Source organism: Tyto alba, unplaced genomic scaffold, assembly GCF_018691265.1.
Source record: "Tyto alba isolate M040663 unplaced genomic scaffold, T.alba_DEE_v4.0 Super-Scaffold_14, whole genome shotgun sequence".
NCBI classification, from domain to species: domain Eukaryota; kingdom Metazoa; phylum Chordata; class Aves; order Strigiformes; family Tytonidae; genus Tyto; species Tyto alba.
The window spans coordinates 18,479,633-18,498,024 of NW_024881276.1; the positions used below are offsets into that span (position 1 = coordinate 18,479,633).

Sequence of the window (18,392 nt, forward strand, 5' to 3'; positions counted from 1 at the left end):
TCTGCATATAATAGGTGCTTGTAGGATAATGCTGTGGTGTTACCAGTAGCTAAGGTTTGAGGCAAATCTTACATTTTTAGGAAAAGCATTAAAAATCATATTGATAGGTATCAGTGAATTAAATACTCCATTCTTAGTTAATTATCCTTTGCAAACACTTTAACACTTTTCATTTCTTTCAGCTATCCACTGTGCCCAAAAGAGGGAAACATAATCTTACAAAAAGTTACACTAGCAGTTCATTTTTGCAGTCTATCTTATGTAATGTAAAATTCACAGTTTTCAACAACTAATTGAAAATATTTCAAGAGGCTGCTCTTTCAAAACAATTCAACATTCAGCAGTTCCTATTAAAGTGTCTTCCAGATTACCGGTTCTGATGTTTTTAATTTTTCAATTCTTTAATGTATCAAATAAGAGAAGGTATCTAGACAAACTGTAACCAGCTAAAGGACTCCATTTAATATTACTTCTTCCTTTGTTAGCTTGGATAAATGTTGTAGTTCTCATCAGCTTTTCTTCAAAATTCTTCTCAGATTACATAAGCAACACATAGGCTAGACATAGAGCATCAGAGGAGAAACATCTCCTACATTAGGATTTCTGTAATAAAAAGAATGCATTTGCTGAATATTAAACAAAACTGTATTGTCACTACCTCTGTTTTGCCCTCTTGATCTATAGGGTGGGGGAATTACCTACTTAACACCCTTCAGCAAATGCTGAATTATCAGTATTTTACACTCAGACCGTATCATGGATTTCTCTGCAATTGAATCACAACATATATTACTCTTACTTAAGATTTTAGATGCCATGAACAAAGACTGTGGGATACCACTAAATCAGTTACAGGTAGACGGAGGAATGACCAATAACAAAGTCCTCATGCAACTCCAGTCAGACATTCTCTGCATTCCAGTAGGTAAGATGAAATTACAACTCCTATTTTCTTCTTAAAGCTGAAAACAACATTGGTTTCTAATAGATAACAAGGACAAAGTGGATGGCTTGCTTTGTTGCTGGTCTTTTCTGACTGCCTAAGAATGTTGAGGTTTTTTCCAGAAAAAGTTTTTGGATCTTGCACTCAGTTTTTAGATTCATTTTCATAGAGAATCACTGACTTATTTCTTGTGTTGAAATATTACAACACTATGATGGAACTGAACTTTAAAGTTGCTATATGAATTTCTAAACATCAAACAATTTAAAAATCAGTGAACTTAACGCTCTCGTGCAACATGTTGGCCCTGAGAATCTTGCTCAGAGATAAATCAGAACTTTGCACCTCCACTGCTGATGTTTTGTTCTTGCATTTCAGCAAATATCAAATACCCTTTTTTCTGTTCCCTTTGCCTGCACAAACCTTTGATTTCGTTTACAACGTAAAAGAAGATCCACAAAACACATTGTCCATTCTGTTTCCTCCCACAGCAGCAACAAAGAAGGGAATAGAGTTTACAACAAAAATGGGAATCTTGCAACCAGTTTTCCTGGCATGCATAATACAAAATAGAATACAAACCCAAATGGGGGTTGTTCCTCTCTGAGGCAAATGAAAGTTTACAATAGCATTATTCTGATCCAACAGCAATGCAGCTATTTTAGAAATTACCATATAACACTTCTTTCACAGAAGCCCCCTAGAACAATAAAAAGGTTTTTTAGCTTTTTATGGATGTGTTTCAATACACTAAAGCTGTTGAAAGACCTCATGAAACCTGGAGCATTTCAGCATCAGTGAAAAGGGTGCATCTTTCTGAAGACAGCGGATCCCAGGTTGCTGAGTGTTGCAAACTATACATTAGCATTCTTAAGGATGCAGTGTGTCACTGAGTTACATCAGGATATTATACATCTTCATCTATACTGAAGACTGATAATTTTCTGAATAAATGTAATAATCTTGCCTAATATGCAGCTTCTAAGAAATCATTTAGTAAAGCATTGTGTTGCTTCTCATGCATGTGAGAAACTGGAGTGGAAATTTTTTAACTCCTGAGCTGTTATATCTTGCCTTTAATAATGCATAATACACAAGGCTCATACAATCAATGCAGGTGCATAGTTAGCAGATGAAGGGCTATGGTCAATGAAATCGGATTTTAAAGGATCCTCTGCCTGAAGCAGAGAAGCAGGCAGTTCTAGAGTTAATGGAACAGATTTACCATTGTCATCTTGGGGTTGGGATGGTTTTCTATAGCATCTGTGGAAGGCAAACCATCAAGTACACGTGTATCCTCTTTTAAGATGCCTTTTCTAAATAGAAATGCTTTTAATAACACAGTATCTAGAGCATGGGAACAAGACTGATAACTTAGCCAGTGATCACTGCTTTGAGGAGGGAGAAGACAGAAATATAGTATATTACTAACCGGAGTACTCTAAGAAAACTGATGGTTGAGGTCATCAGCTCTGCACGTGGTATGAAAATGGGCAGTTGCATGGTTCAGTCCTGAAGCAGATAGTGCTCTGAGATATTTCAAAGATTTGGACAACTTATGGGTGAAGTTAGCCTCATAACCGTGTGAATGGCAATAAAATGACGTTTGTAGTTGGTAAACTTAAAGGAAGCATATAGCAGTTGTAGAAAATGTATATCATTCTAGATATATATGTAAATCTTGAGTTCTGATGTCATCAAGGTGACTTTCATTAAAAATCATCATGGTCTTCTCTGTGATTTACTTCAGTAAAACCATCAATGCCTGAAACAACAGCTCTAGGAGCTGCTATGGCAGCAGGAGCTGCAGAAGGAGTTGGAATTTGGAGTCTGAATCCTGGAGATTTGACAGCAGTGACATGTGAACGATTTGAACCACAGATCAACCCAGAGGGTAAAACCCTTTCATATTATCTAAGGAGTTGCAAACTTAATATTTTATGTCCAACAAATTGGGTTTTTTCTTTGTTGCAGTCCAACGTACCGATATAAAACCAGCTATATATGAACATCCTCACAAATGTTGAAGATCACCTTTGTAGTGTTTGGTTTAGAGAAAAGTGCATTTCACTTGCTGTTTTGTCCATTTATTTTCTAGTAAGATTGGAAAATGGTTAAAACAGCGTAAGTCCACAGGGGAATGTGTTGGGTTTTTTTTCTTTCTTCTTTTTAAAAGCAGCTTGGCACTGGGCATTGCGGTTAGTAGCTTTGGATTTATAGCAAGTAAAATCGAAGAAATCGTGAAAGGTCTTTACCGAGAAAGGTGCCTCCTAAAGCTCCTGTGCATTTGTGAGTTTTCACAGATGTAGAAAGGACAGACTGACTGGTTTTGGGAGACTTTTATTTTGGCTTTAAAAAGCCTACATTAATCATTGGTTTTTAGCTGACTATCTTTTTCATCAGCTCTTAAGTGCTTCTAGAGAGGGAAAGCATGTACTTGACTTAATTAATCCATGTGCAAGAGAAATGCATTTTTGTCTTTTAAATTATTTCTTAATTTTTGGTACAGATTTTTGTCTTACCATTTTGATTATAATTGCTGTAATCCCTACTTCAAGACAGTATTTTCAGCACTGAAGGGATTCTACATGAATAGCAATTGCTTCATTTTGTCCTACTCATAAAACTTCTTTTTTTTGTAAAAACAAATTGGTTTTAAGGTTTATTTCTCTTTACTGTACTTAACTGTAGGATTTTGGGTTGTTTTGTTTGGGTTTGTTTGGGTTTTTTTGTATTCAAAACAACATTTTATAATACTTGTTCTGAGCAAACAAACTATACTGTGCAAAAGAGTGAAAAGCTAATATTGTAGTCTTTGCTTCTTAAATACTTGTAGTTGTATTCATATGCACTGAGAGTCTTTTCTGTTTGCTGATTTCTCAATTTCAGAAAGTGAATTTCGCTATGCCAGGTGGAAGAAAGCTGTGATGAAATCTATGGGCTGGGAGACATCTGAAGCTCCTTCAAATGGTAAACCAGAAATTAATGCAATTCAAGTATTATTAATTAGCCAGTTAGCCTAGGTAGTTAATCTTGAGTTTTGTGACCTTTTCTGTTCATACCATCTCTGGACTTTTCCAGTTATTTTAAAATTATTACTTATAACCACTGCGGAAACAAATCAGGAAAATAGATGGATAGGACTTCATCTTAAAAGGAGAGCGCAAGGAGTATCTTGTAAGGCTCTAGTAGCAGAGGATGTGAGATCAAGACTAGCTGCAGGTTTTGCAGAGTAGCACTGGTTTTCAAAAGAAAAAAATCTTACCTAAAAGAAGAGATACAGCACAATTCAAAGACAGTGAAGGGATTTTCATAAACTTTCTTATACCATAGTCTCGTGTTGCAAAGGAAAAAAGTTACATCCTGTGATTTTTCTTGCTATATCTTGCCTTTATTATTTGCTGTATAGGGAGGAGGAATTGATAGCCACATCAAAATCTGTTTGACCCACGAGGGCTAAGAGCAAGAAGTTACCATGAAGTGAAGAATTGCATAGACCTATTGCTCACACAAAGAGAATATACAGACACTTTTGAGGGACAGAACAAGGTCTTTCATTTGAAGTAGAGGGCTTTTTCATCTGTCAGGTTTGAATTAAACAAAACCTGAAGTCTTCTGTGAACTATAATTCGAATTTATATTTCTGCACAATTTCAGGATAAGTTTTAGTCCTGAATCATCCTACAACACATCATTTATGAGCTTTATCTTAATTCCATTTCGCTTTTGTTGGAAAAACTATTAGAATGAAAAGTATTAAGTAAAGAATCCTCAAAATGTAAACTCTCACCACAATCCGCAGTTGCAGCCCTCAAACTGCATGGTCTCTTACTTTATTCTTGAAAGCTAAAGTTAAAATTTTCTTTTGCCATCCCATATGTTGGTTTAAGTATTTTATTTAACACCATGATTATACAAAGAATTATGTCAAGGCTGTTTGGAACAGAAATAGGAAACTTAGCATGTGTTGTCTTATGATTTATTAGCCTTACATCTAAACTCTCTGTTATGTATCCTAAAATCTCAAGTGCTTGATGTCTTACTTAGATATCTTTATTTCCATTTAAAAGATAGAAAATTCTGCCTTACAGAAAATAAAACTAGATCTTCAGCTCATGTGAAAACAGATATGTTTATCAAAACTTACCCTCAGTGATTGTCTTATTTAACACTGGGGAGGGGGGAAATGTAATTTTCCTTAGCTCTTGCTTTGAAACTTTGTCTTCTGCCTGCTAGGAATATTTAAGATTGAAGAATACTATGAGTGGGCTCAACCTAGATTGTGCTAACAGTGGAATTTGGACTTAAACTCTTAATACTGAGAGCCTGTTTTGAACTGTTGTGGGGGTTATGCATAAGCTTTTTTAGTTTTTCTGCAAATGTCACTACATTTGTTACTTTTTGCTGTTCATATGATTTTTAACACATTATTGCAATTTATATATATATATTTCTCTTTTGATTTGCTTGACTGGAAACACCCTCCCCTGGATGACATCAGGTGACACTAGTATCTTCTGTAGTCTGCCTTTGGGTTTTTTTATTATGAGTAGCATGATAATGTTAATCGGAGCAAAGTACGTCTCAGGTTAGTTATTATTTGAACTAGATCACTTTAAAATTATCTACACTAGTTTAAGTGTTGGGGTTTTTTTATATTCCATCTGTTTAGCAAAAATGACTGATGCTTTTTGTTGTTCATGCACACGAGTGTATGAGGGTGTGAATTAGGCATGTGGTACCTAAGGGAACCAAGTGAATGCCGTCTCGAATTCATCCTCGTGCCATGAAATTCATGGCTGTTCGATGCACTTGAAACCTTGAACTCTCCCCTCCCTTTGTCTAGCTATGCAGACTCTACAGGGTTTGTGAAAGGATATAGGTTGGAGCAGCCTAGCAGAGTTTTGCATTGCCTGTGTTGCAGTGTGCATTGCAGTTAGAATAAGGTTCCATCCTTTATCCTGTATTTCTTCTCAACATTTAAAATTATTTTGAGGATCTTGTTTAAATAAAGTGAAGACTTTTCTTCTGTCCCTGAAAGGCTTCATGCACCCCTTTTTCTTTCCTGGTCCCCTTGGAACTATTTGTACAGTTAGAAATCTTCATCTACCAAATCTATAGAATATTCTTTTTGCACTTTGCTCTCGATGGATAAGTGAATTCATTTTGTGAAAAGAGAAGAGGCCCTAAAAGTTAGCCTATCTGCAGAATGGGGGAAGGGACTGTGTGCATATGCAATGAATATGCATCTTCAATCTATTAATATATGTTTTATTTTAAAAGAAAGTTCTTAATATGGATGACGGTGTTAGTTACTTATGCCAGAAGTAAGACATTTCATTAAGATATTCTTATGGTAAGAAAAAGAAGTTTATATGGTGCTGCCATTTGTTCTTTGTTGTTGTGCTTCATAATTTAATTCCAAAGAAAATATTTTACAGTATAGCCATTGTTGCTGCTTAGTAAGCTTATTGGGGGTGGTTGTTTAGTTTTCTTTCTTTGTTTTGGTTTTGGCGGGATGGGCGAGGGAGTGTTAATTAAACAGACAATTGAGGACTCTAGCATGCTCCTGTGATGTGATGATGTGTTTGTATTTTGTTGCTACTCATTCAGCCTGAATTAACTATTCAATTGTAATTTTTCTTGCATGGAAGAGACTGTCTGAGCTTGTAGGAGAACTAAAATCAGACTAAACAAATGCTAAGCAAAAATCAAACTGAACAAATGGATTTATATCAATTTACTAACTCTGGAACGTATCTGTGAATGAGAACAATCTTGATTATGAAAAATAAAATAAAACCAGCTGTGAATAAGTGGATAAATTTTTAACAAGCTGAACTAAGCAACTTAAATATTAATTCCAGGTCAGGTTCTTCACCACATGAAGGGTACCTAAAATAATACAAAGATCAATGTTAAGTGGGCAGATAAGCAACTTAAATTCTGGGTCTGTTGCTTTTTGAAAACAACTAATCAGTAACCTGCATATAAATATCTAAACTTGTACTGCTAGAACGCATAAAAAAGATATTTTTTTCCTCCCGTCCCAAAGCTTTTCAGTCCCTTTCTGACCCACAGGTGGAAAACATATTCATCTCAACTCACTTGGATCTTCAGAACCCATTGTTTCCCTTGCTTTCAGAGAGCAGTAACTATTGATATAGTTATATATGCTATATATACTGTATATATAGTTACTATATGTACCAACATAGTTACTTTATATACCAATCTAGTGGTATATTATTTGCATGGCAAGCTTGAGAATAGGAAACGTTCAAGAAATTTCCAGCTCTTGTTTTTAAAAAGATAATGTCTAAAAGGAATAGCATCAGTGATGATATGTACAGGTTGTAGTTTTGCTCAGCTGGGTGCTAGGGCAGACCGTGATATATAGAATTTGTGTTGCTGGTTGGAGCAGGGCTGCTTCCCCATGAGACATTTGCTCTGGTAAATACCCTTTTGCTTTTGGAAGCTGCAGCCAGTTGACTAGACTTCCCTTCTAATTCAGTACAGGAACTCCATTAGTTAATTTGTTACATTTTATCTTTTAACAAAACACTGGAACTCCAACACAGTCATCAGTATAGTAGGTTTGAGGATTGAATCTACTGAGGATCTAATTCATCCTTATGTGCTGAAATAGCAGTAAGTCTTGCATGGCAACAGTGCTGTTGTTGAACATGTCTCTGAAGGGCAGGGCCATGATTTTACAACTACTGAAATGCAAAGGGAAAATCTGCTGTGGCAGACTAGAGAACACTAACATGGCAATAAAACATTTACAGAACTGCTAAACTGCCTTTTCATGCAGCACCTGATGACTGAATATGAAGAACAATACTGTATTTCGTTATATCATTTCATAATTTCATCAAAATCAGGTCGATTACTTGTACCTTATGTTATGATCTTCATTCTTCTTCTCTTCCAGAGGATAAGGGAACAATATTTTGTTGTATTTCATTATTGGAACAAATTGTGTATAGCAAATGGAGTCCTTGTGCTAAGATTCTTTGAAGTTTTTTACACTAGTTTTGGAAGTGGACATCTGAGAGACTTCAGCATATGCTGTAGCGGTATTTTTAGTGGGAAGTTAACTGAAAGTGTTACTGTATTTTAGTAGACTCAAATTTAAAGAAATGCGTTTGCAATTAGTGCCTCAAACAAAGTATACATGGGGATTTTCTATATACAGGATCTTAAGTGACTTCTGGGGTATAAAGTTCTTTGACTTTATTCTCACAGATTAAGGTGTCAGTGCTGATACTGATACTATATTCTTCCTGCTTAAATACCCCTTGGTTTTGTTTTTTCTTAAAAATTCTGTTCTTACTTTTTTCTTGTGTTATGATAGTTACTGCCAAATTGAATTCTAATTTACATATAGGGATCTCTATGTAGTTCTGCAAGTTAGTTTCAATAATATTTCCCAAATTTCTGAAAGCTGAGCTCATATTCAGAAAAAAATAACCTTAGAGTACGTTCCTTCAATTCTTCTACTTGTTAAAAATTTACCCATCTTAATAGTGTGGTCTCTTCTCTCCTGCTACATGCACATCCCACACACTGAAGTGCTGGCTTACCTGGCGTCACAAGATACATCTCATTTATAATAGCATTAATTGAAAACAAAAGATGGTTATACTGAATTCCTTTTATAGCTTAGCTGTGTTATAGAGTGTTATTAATGTTTTAGAGTAAATTCAATGTTCCTAATGCATATTCTTTCTTATTTAAGGTACTGGTAAATGAGACTACTTAGTGGACTCCGGATGCAGCTGATTCTTTTTTTGTTTTGTTCTGTTTTGTTGCCTGAAGAGATTCCACCACCAATGTGATTATACTGCTTGTGTGACTAAATTCATTCATGAATCCATCTGTTGCCAGTCCCTGAGTAACCTCCCAGTGGTACACTGAAACTTGAGTCTTCAGCCCTTCATTACTCTGCACCCTTCCCCATCAACTCCAACTGCACTGGAAGCCTTAGTGTGGAGTGTATCACATCATCCTCTAAAACTTCACAAGCCCTAGCTTTGTTTGAGAAAGTTGGTATAACAAAACCCTGGAACTTACGAGGCAACATCAGATGCTTAGCTATCGTTTTTCAGGGTTTTGGTATTTTATACAACACACTACAGATGCAGTATAGAAGCAGTATAGAACTTTGTAAACATCTTACAATTCTTGCAGCTGCTGTGAATTACCTTTTGTATGTCTATGGTTGCCAAAGATGTTTTATTGTAGTAGCCACCGGTCTGAAACACCTTCAACGGTACAAACCTTTTAAGCACTAGCTCAGAATGTGTTATCAGTAGCCCACGTCGCCACTGGTTTGGCAATGAAGAGGTTGCTGATGCGGCACAGGGTACTGTTGAAATCATCAGTTACAAAGTTCAAAAGTTTGGTTTGGCTTCTGGCTATGTAGTCAGTTTGCCCATTATAAGTATTTAAGACACTAAGTCCTGTAGCTGTAAGGGCTAAGAGTTTTGGTTAAGAGATAGATGTTTTGGTTAAGGCCATGTTTCATGTTCTTGTGTTTTTGTGTTAGTTTGGAAAGACAAATTTGATACAGCATGCTGTTGACAGGACAGTTTATCGGTCTTCAGCAACTGATAGCTCTTAAAACTACTCTGTACAATGCACTTTTCTTGACCAGTACTTCATATATTCTGTCATCCTGCTTAAGGATATTTTAGTGACTGTTTGTTAAACTTCTGGAAGTTGAAGTTAACTTAGTTTTCCTTAGAGAGGGTCCACTCCAAATTAAGTATCAGTGCTTTAGTTCTTGATCTCATTTAGTATATCTCAGGGACCAAAATCTCCCTTTCAGTTTCCATGTCCATAGTTTTAACAGCAAACTATTGCAAAATATGCTGGGACAACCCCAAACTCTGGCTTGGAAGAGTAAGCACTTGACACCTGACGTGGGCCACTGGAATTCACAGCCAACGTGTGTGACAACTGAGTTGCGTCCACTTTGAAACCTTTTGTTACCACAGGCAGAGGAGCGAGGCAATAATCTTATCTTCAGCTTTCCTGGTCGTACCAACAGCGTGACAAATGCTAGCCTTATTGCTTAGGTCAGAGAAAATGTGTTCTTGTATAGTGTCACTAGATCAGTAGAGAATGATAGCGAGGTTCAATGTGGGAACAACATGGAGAATTTCAAAGATGTGTTTAAATGCACTAGGAGTTAAAGGGAGCGGGTTTCTTTGCGCATTCTTAAATATTTTTTTTAAAAAAAAAAACAGACTTTAACAAAGTTTGCTTTTCTTTGTTAAACTATGATTAGAGGCTTAGTTTATAAAAAAATGTTAAATATGTGTGTGTCTGAAGTAACGGACTGCGCAGAAGTTCAGGTCTGTACCATACGTTTAATATCTTACATATTCCCTTTTTATTATAAAGTGCAATGATGACCTTTGAAAATGTGACTTTTAGTTATAATAAGTTAAGAGAGGGAACATTTTTCATCCTGTGGTTGCGTATATAAATGCAACAGAAGAGATTCTTGTGCACAGGTGAAAATCATCATGCAAGTGATGATACAACGTCATTCAAATCCCGTATCTCCTATAAATACTCAGATGTGTGAGGTGTGACAACTAAAATTCCTGGGGTTTTTGGTTTGTACCAGAGAGGTGAAGAAAGAGTGAAAAACGAACATGAGTCCATAGAGAAATCTTCATACTCCTTATCTGTGCTGGGAGCCACTGCTGGTGCTGCCTGCCCCGAGGCACAGGAGTAACGGCTGCCACTGGAGCGCGCAGGGCAGGGGCAGCACACACCTCACACACGGGACTTCCGAGTATGATTTCTTGCCAAAAACACTGAAGCACTGAACCTGGGAACGATTAATGTTGAAGTGTTGCCTTTGCCAATGCTGTATGTGGCGGGGGGGAAAAGTAGCACATAATAAGTAGGAGAGGGATTTTTTTGCTGCTTTTCTGACATCTTTTACTAGGAAACACAATTCCTATTACTTTTTCACTGAGTAAAAATCATTATTTTATTTTCAATTGCTGTTGCAAGTATTTTTTAAGAATTTCACACCACTGTTAACTTTCTACCAACATAGTTGAAATATATTGTAAACTACATGTTGGGGGGGAGGGGGCAAACTGTTGAAAGTTGGCTTTTTGTGAAGCTGTGATTTATTTTTTTCTATAAATTATCAGATTTATAAATTCTTACTTGAGAAATGCGTTAACGTGGTATTAAAATACCATAAATAAATTGGTGTAAGCTGTCAGTTTATTCTTGTGCATTATCTTTCAGACACATTTTCATTAATGACTTTTACATGAGGCATTAGTATCCACTGCTGCATCTTAAACAAGAGAGCACTCGCTTTAAGGATCACAGACACCTGTTTTAACTGGCTCAGAAATACGGATCAAATACCTACAGTGCTCCGTTCTGCTTTGCAGCAGTATATTCAGTTTCAAGGACTGGATTAGAAACTACGTTTCCTCTGGTCCCTCCACATTCAGGAAAAAAGCAGGAAAGCGTAAGTAAAATGACAAAAAGAAGCACAGTCATAATACAGGTTTGATCCGAAGATTTCGAACAACTTTGCTTGATGGGGCCAGCAGGCCAAACAGTTTTTGCTCTTATACTGTGGTCTGGTAATTTCTACAGATTAAAAATCCATCATGAGTTGGGGGAAGAAGTGTTCACGGAATGGAAAACTGCTGGGGGCACTAGTGAGGAGCGTACGATATTTTAAGAAGGAAGGACGGGGGGTGGGGGGGTGTATGGAGTGTGCCTGCCAGGTTCCTGTTTGATCTGTCTCTGCAGCTCCCAGCTGCGTCAGCACATCTAGTGCTGCATAATTACACCAAGGATTTAGCCTTCATCCGCAGTCTTTACAAAGTCTTTAGTCCTCTGTATCAAAATCAGTTGTGTGAGTTAGAAAAAACACACCCCCAGCCCCATCCCCCCAAAAAGGGCATTTAAATATATCAGGACAGAAACCTTAGGTAACCTGTTATTATAACTCAATATCAGACTTCTCCCTCTGCTTGTGAGACTCCAGTGTCTTCCTTTCACATGGCAAAATGACAGCCTTGCCCTTAGCTGCACTGCACAAGAGCATACTCAAACTGCATGGGTCATCAAGCTGGAGTATTATGAGATCAGAACTTTATTAATGTAATTAGTACCACAAATCTATAAAGAATTTTTATTCAACAAAAGCTAATACAACACCTAGTCTATTACTGGAACTCTGTACAATCAAGCTTCTTAATACCCCTATCAGCATCCCAGCCATAATCTTTCCATCTAAAGAAGCTTGGGTCTGTAGCTCTGGGAGTGCCGTCCCACCACAAGCTGTAGCACAGGCCCAGTATGATTTTTTTTTAAATCTTATTATACTTAACCAACATTTATGGAAGTAGTACTCATCAGTCCCGGAGATAAGGCCAGGCAAATGAGTAGCAGCCCTTTAAAGCTCGGAAACAGCACCAGAACGTTGCTGGAATTATTTTCCTATGCCGTCCAGAGGGACCTCGGCAGGCTGGAGCACTGGACTTCAACAAGGGGAAGTGCCAAGTCCTGCCCCGGGCACTGGGACATGCTGGGGGCCAACCTGCTGGGAAGCAGCTTTGCAGAAAAGGTCCTGGGGGTCCTGGTGGACACACCAAGGTGAGCGTGAGGCAGCAGTTGGAACAAAGGGCTGCGGCAGGCAGAGCATCACCAGCAGGGCCAGGGAGGCAGTCCTTCCTCTCTTACCAGCCCCGGTGAGACACGTCTGGAGGGCTGGGTCCAGCTCTGGGGTCGCCAGTATGAGAGAGACACGGACTTAGCAGAGGCAGACCTGTGGTAGGCCGCAAAGGTGGATAAAGGATTGGAGCCCCTGTAGTAGGGGAGAAGCTGGGAGATTTGGGACTGTGCAGCTTGGAGAAACCTCGGATACCGATACCTGATACTGGGGGTAAAGGCCATGGAGCCTGACCCTTCTCAGACAAGAGGCAACGGGCACAAACTGAAACACGAGAAGTTCCATTCAAACAAAAGGAAACCATTTTTCACTCTGAAGGTGGTCACACACAGGAGCATGTTGCTCAGGAAGGTTCTGGAGTCTCTGTCCTTCGAGCTACTCAAAACCCAGTGGGACATGGCCCTGCTCTTTCTGACTCTGCTCCGAGTAGGGGGATGAAGCAGAGGATCAGAGGTGCCCTCCTGCCTCAGCCAGTCCCTGAACCTGTGATTAGGTCAGCCACGGCTCTTCTCCGTCAGAGGCAGAAGGCTTCAGACAGCTAATAATAAAGGCCAGGGAAAAGGACATGTTAGTTTATTTGGACAAAATCAGTTAGTTCAATTTGTGTGAATCTGGTTTTACCCACTGTTGTATTTCAGCATTATTCAACTGGCATTTTTATTATGCTACCCTATGTATGTATTTGCTATGGAAGAGTCAGCCCTATTGTGCGGGATTATTATCTTACTTGGTTTAGTTTTGAGAGAGAATCTTTCAAGCAGTTGCAGTGGGAGTTTGAGTAGAATGGCTTTTTCAGATTCCTGATTGCTTTAGTCTAATACCCCATTCTTCATAGGCAATGATACCATCAGGTGCTTCAAAGCAGCCCAAAAAGCAAGCATGGGATAATGTGCTTCCAGAGAGATCACAGTTAAATTGTAGTTAGCAAAACCTAAAGATAATGGGTTCCTTAAATTTTTGCAATGGGAAGACATTGGTTTGGAAGTAATTTCTTTTTGTCTGTAGTGGGGCTGCTGGTCTGGGGTTTCCTTCTCTGACTGTCCTTGAAAGCACATTCACTTCAGTTGGAAGGATCTCCTGCATTGTTACTTTTCAGTTCTGCAGGGATGAAGCACTGCAGATCCCACAGATCAAGCTTCCTGATCACCTGATATGTTTCTTGGGTCTTGTGCAACCAGAAAAGAGCTTGCAGACAGGCTGGTATTGGTGATCAGTTGTTGCTGTTTAGAACAAGTGATTTCCCTCCCACCTCTAAAGCTGTTGGAGTTGTCTTCTATTTGTTTTGGCAAGAGGATGGGTTAGCCAGCGTGCTCAAGAGCACCCACATTTCCTATGCTACTTCATAAACAGCTTCAGGAGTTTTGAGTATATCACTTAGCTACTAATTTTTTGCTAAGTTTTCTGACTACATCAGACCCATCCATCTTTCTTGCATATGTTGTCCTGAAGATGAACAGATTACTGAAAACCTGCCACAGAGCTTGTTGTTTGATAGGGAGGGACTCAAGATTCATAAACTGTTTGTCATCGGCTTTTATGAGCACAGAAATCCCTGCTGCAGTACCACTCCATGTCCAACAACAGGATTCAGCCTACAGTTGAGAGGATGCATAGCACAAATATTAATGCCCCCCCCCCCCCATGACGTTTTAGTATCAACATCACTTTCTTCCACAAATCCTGCCCCGTTTGAAGGAAGGCTACTTGAAAAACTATGTAAATGGCTTTAATCTCTGTCTGCTTATAACTAGAATCTAACTCCCAAATCTTTTGTGGACTGCAGTTCCTGGAAAAAAATGTGCCAGTGGTGCTTGTCAACCTTGATTTTCCAGGGAGAATTGTTTCTTCAGTTGTTCAGTTCTGAAGAACTGACTCTTCAGCAGAAGAAATTACTAACAGGGAGAAAAGCTTCTAGAGCTCTCACACTACAAATACTGACATCATCAGATATTCTCCAAGTGTTTTGGTTTTAAGGAAGAAGGGCAAAAGGGGGGATAGTGACCTATTTGGACCATGCAAGAACCTTGTCCTCATCATGAAGCAAAATGCAAGATGATAACTTTAATATTGTTCTTTAAATAACGATTGTGTCTCAGTTGAACTTCAAGATACATATTATTAAGTCTCCTTAAGACACTCCCTTGCAGAAAATAGGTTTGTATTACCAATGCCAGCTATTTTTATTTGGACTCTAGTTAGTTTTCAACAAGGGGCAAACCACTCCACGTGCAACATGATGCCTCTGTTCTGTGACCCTCTAATACATAAGTAAACAAATTGTACCTTATCTTGGTTTGAGTTTCAGTTAATTGATGAACTCTCAACTCAAGACCTGTCAAGGGCTGTCATACCCAGCAACAGATTGCAGATCATGTCATCATTTCTTTGATTGATATCAGTCTTTCACTGCTAGCTTTACACCAACAAACAAGCGTATACAACACAAGGTTTGTCAAACTTCTAAATATTAAGTAATGTTAAGTAAAATTCATAATAATCAATTAAATTAAACATAATCATGCTGAAAGATTTTATTTGCTATTCTTGAAGTAGGTTATTTGTTTATTCATGAGTATGTGAAATACCGAGTCCCAGTTGATGTGCAAATGAGACATGTTGTATACTGGGATATACAGGTACGGTTTTATTATTTGATGTGTGAGATAAGCACTTAAGAAAGGTAGAAAAGAACCACATCAGAATCTAGCGGTTCAGAACCCAGTATAGCACAGCAGTAGATCAATGTAACAAGCAACAGGATGCTTAAAGGTCATAACGATAGGCTAATACCAGTTTACAGACTATCCTTGAATATCTGAAATTGTTGGAAGATTTTGTTATAGCTTCATTTAAAAAAAAAGAATCAGTTATTCCCACTTGCCTTTCAAAGTAGCATCTATTAAAGCTATCACAGCAGCATTTGGCACAGTATTCTCATAATGAAAATTTTGAAATCATAATTTAAATATTTTTGCAAAAACATGAGTCACAACTGTACTACCTTACAATAGAAGCAGTGATAACATCAGCATATGAGCAGTTAATTTACATGCTGTAGATCAGTACTGCCAAACTAGTTTGCAGTAAATGTGTAGTACTAAACACATATGAGGAAAGACAGCAAGTTATTTCATAAGAAAATAAAAAACAAGAGGTGTGGCAATTCTTGTTTACAAAAAAAACACAAACATTTTATATCCTGTCAGAAGGCTGATAACAGCTGTTGGTTTATTATTTTGAGTTTGCTTATCTACTCCATCGCTTAGAGTCTGGACTTAGTATTGGTAAAAGCATTCCCATTTCAGTACAGGAACAAGAAGCTCAGGTTTCTCCATCTGTCCCCTTACCCTGCTTCTGTAGTGAGATAATTTCTGACAGTCTGAGGACATAGGTAATCATGCATCTGGATGCCAGACAGCATCATACTTTACAGATACTCTTTTCAGAGCATATATTCCTTATTCACCTTTATAGAACTAATCCTTCTTCTTGCACCTTGACAGGCATCCATGTAGCTACAGTCAAAAGAAACACTACACAGAGGGATGATCTAAGCAAGAGTTATGCTGAAGTCCACGCATTGGGTGTTTGTTAGGATTCAGGGTAGTATATGACAGGGTTGTTATGGATCTGGCTTACACCATGACAAGAACAGAGTACTGCTTCTGGAAAACGGCGCTCAGGAGAGGAAAAAAAAAATCATAAAAGGAGTATTCGATGCACTATATACCTGTATTTCTATAAATTCACATACTCTCTCTCCATCCGAACTTCAGTGCTGAAGTCAGGCCCGCACTGTAACCCTTTGCCAGCACAGCTGTGCCACCCGTGGGTATAAAGATACTTTACTTGGTTGCTATCTTAGTGCCCATGTACATCAGACATAGTGGCTATGCCGTGCTTTTACTGGCTTCATTGGCTTTTTAGGTGGGGACTGGTCTAACATCTCTGTATTACCACAGCAAAATTGCTTTACTTCTGTCTTATTTCTCTGCATTAAGAAATCCTCCTGCAGAAATAGCCTCGGCGTCTTGGGCTTGAACTAAACCAGACTGTTATCAGAGCAATTTTAATAGCTCGTTTTTCAGGCCAAGTCACATAATGCTTCTAATTTAAACAAAGTAGAATAAAAATAGTCTATTCAAAAGTAATATTTCTTCAATGAAGACAAAGAATATGAGAAAGGAACTAATGGTAAGAGTTTTTACAGAAGCCCTCAGGTGACCATATCGCTTCATTTACATATGTGCACAGGTAAGACAAATTGGTTCCTTCACTCGCCTTTGTTTCTTAGATTGATCTCTGCTAGCAGCCCATATGGTGGAAATTTTCCAAAGAACAAAAAAACAGATTTGTCACCACTGTCATTTTCCTACCAGAGCAGATGCTAAGGAAATGTGGTCTTAACTGTAAAAATAAAACTCCTATTTGATCAGCCAAGTAACTAAACATTGCTGGCCTTATGCATGGGAATTATTATTTAAGCAAGGCATGTTTTGTACTCAAAAGCCGTTTGCACAGATATTTATTATGTTCATTTTCAACAAACATTTATTTGTTTTCCTGCTTTGACGTTTTCATCATTTGCTAGTGCCACCTAGGTTAGCATTAATTTAATGCCACAAGTGACCTGAGAGAAAATTGTAAAAGATTATGTAGTTTATAAACAACTGCAATATAAACAAACTTCTATATGATTATGGTAAGTTCTGCTTTAAATCTGAAGCTTTTTCTCGATTAAAAGTTTAAAGCATAAATTGTTTTTCTTAGCAAAGTACCAGAGAATTGTGTTAGCTTTCTTAACCACATTTTGCCTTTGCTAAAAAGCACCAGCTGTTTAACATTTTTAAAAAAAGGCACTTGTTGACTGCATTAATTTCTCAGAAAAGCTAATTTCTTTTCTAATTAAAGGTGCTCAGTTGGCCCTATGACAAACAGAAGCCCTTTGTTTATTCACAAAACAAACTGTGCACAGGCAGCAGACTAAGTCTTACGCTCTTACCCTCATGCATCACTGTCCTGGTTGTGGCTGGGATAGAGTTAATTTTCTTCCTAGTAGCTGGTACAGTGCTGTGGTTTGGATTTAGGATGAGAATAATGTTGATAACACACTGATGTTTTAGTTGTTGCTGAGTAGGTCTTACATTAAGTCAGTCAAGGACTTTTCAGCTTCTCATGCTGCCCTGGCAGCAAGGAGCCTGGGGGTGCACAAGGAGCTGGGAGCAGACACAGCCGGGGCAGCTGACCCCACCCAACCAAAGGGATATCCCGTACTATATAATGTCATGCTGAACAATAAACTGGGGGAGTTGGCCGGGGGGTGGGGGGTGGCAGCCCGCTGCTCGGGGAGTGACTGGGCATCAGTCAGTGGATGGTGAGCAATTGCATCGTACATCATTACTTTTGTATATTCTTTTATCGTTATTATTACTTTCCCTTTCCTTTTGGTCCTATTAAACTGTCTTTATCTCAACCCACAATGATTATCTTTTCCAGTTCTCTCCCCCATCTCACTGAGGGGAAGTGAGTGAGTGGTGGCGTGGTGTTCAGCTGCCTGCAGGGTTAAGCCACAACAGTTCTTTTTGGTGTCCAGTGTGGGGCATGAAGGATTGAGATAATGACAAGTCTGACCATAATGTGTTAAAACAAATTAGTTATAAGTATTCATTATATTAGTTTAATAGTCGCTGGTCACAATGTTGATTTTTTGGCTCCCAG

At 38.2% G+C, this 18,392-nt stretch overlaps 1 protein-coding gene across 3 annotated transcripts in view; it reads left to right on the forward strand.

Moving 5' to 3' along the window:
* GK (glycerol kinase) overlaps nucleotides 1-11,186 on the forward strand; it is a 37,054-nt gene extending 25,868 nt beyond the window's left edge. For 2 of the 3 annotated variants that reach the window (XM_033010105.2, XM_033010106.2), the window contains 5 exons: nucleotides 805-925; nucleotides 2,694-2,837; nucleotides 3,833-3,913; nucleotides 5,445-5,531; nucleotides 8,688-11,186. In XM_033010105.2, coding sequence (XP_032865996.2) covers nucleotides 805-925; nucleotides 2,694-2,837; nucleotides 3,833-3,913; nucleotides 5,445-5,531; nucleotides 8,688-8,701 — 447 coding nt within the window. In that variant the 3' untranslated portion in view covers nucleotides 8,702-11,186. The remainder of the gene's footprint in view (nucleotides 1-804; nucleotides 926-2,693; nucleotides 2,838-3,832; nucleotides 3,914-5,444; nucleotides 5,532-8,687) is intronic. The other variant, XM_033010107.2, reaches the window with a different exon arrangement.
* The last annotated feature ends 7,206 nt before the right edge of the window (nucleotides 11,187-18,392 follow it).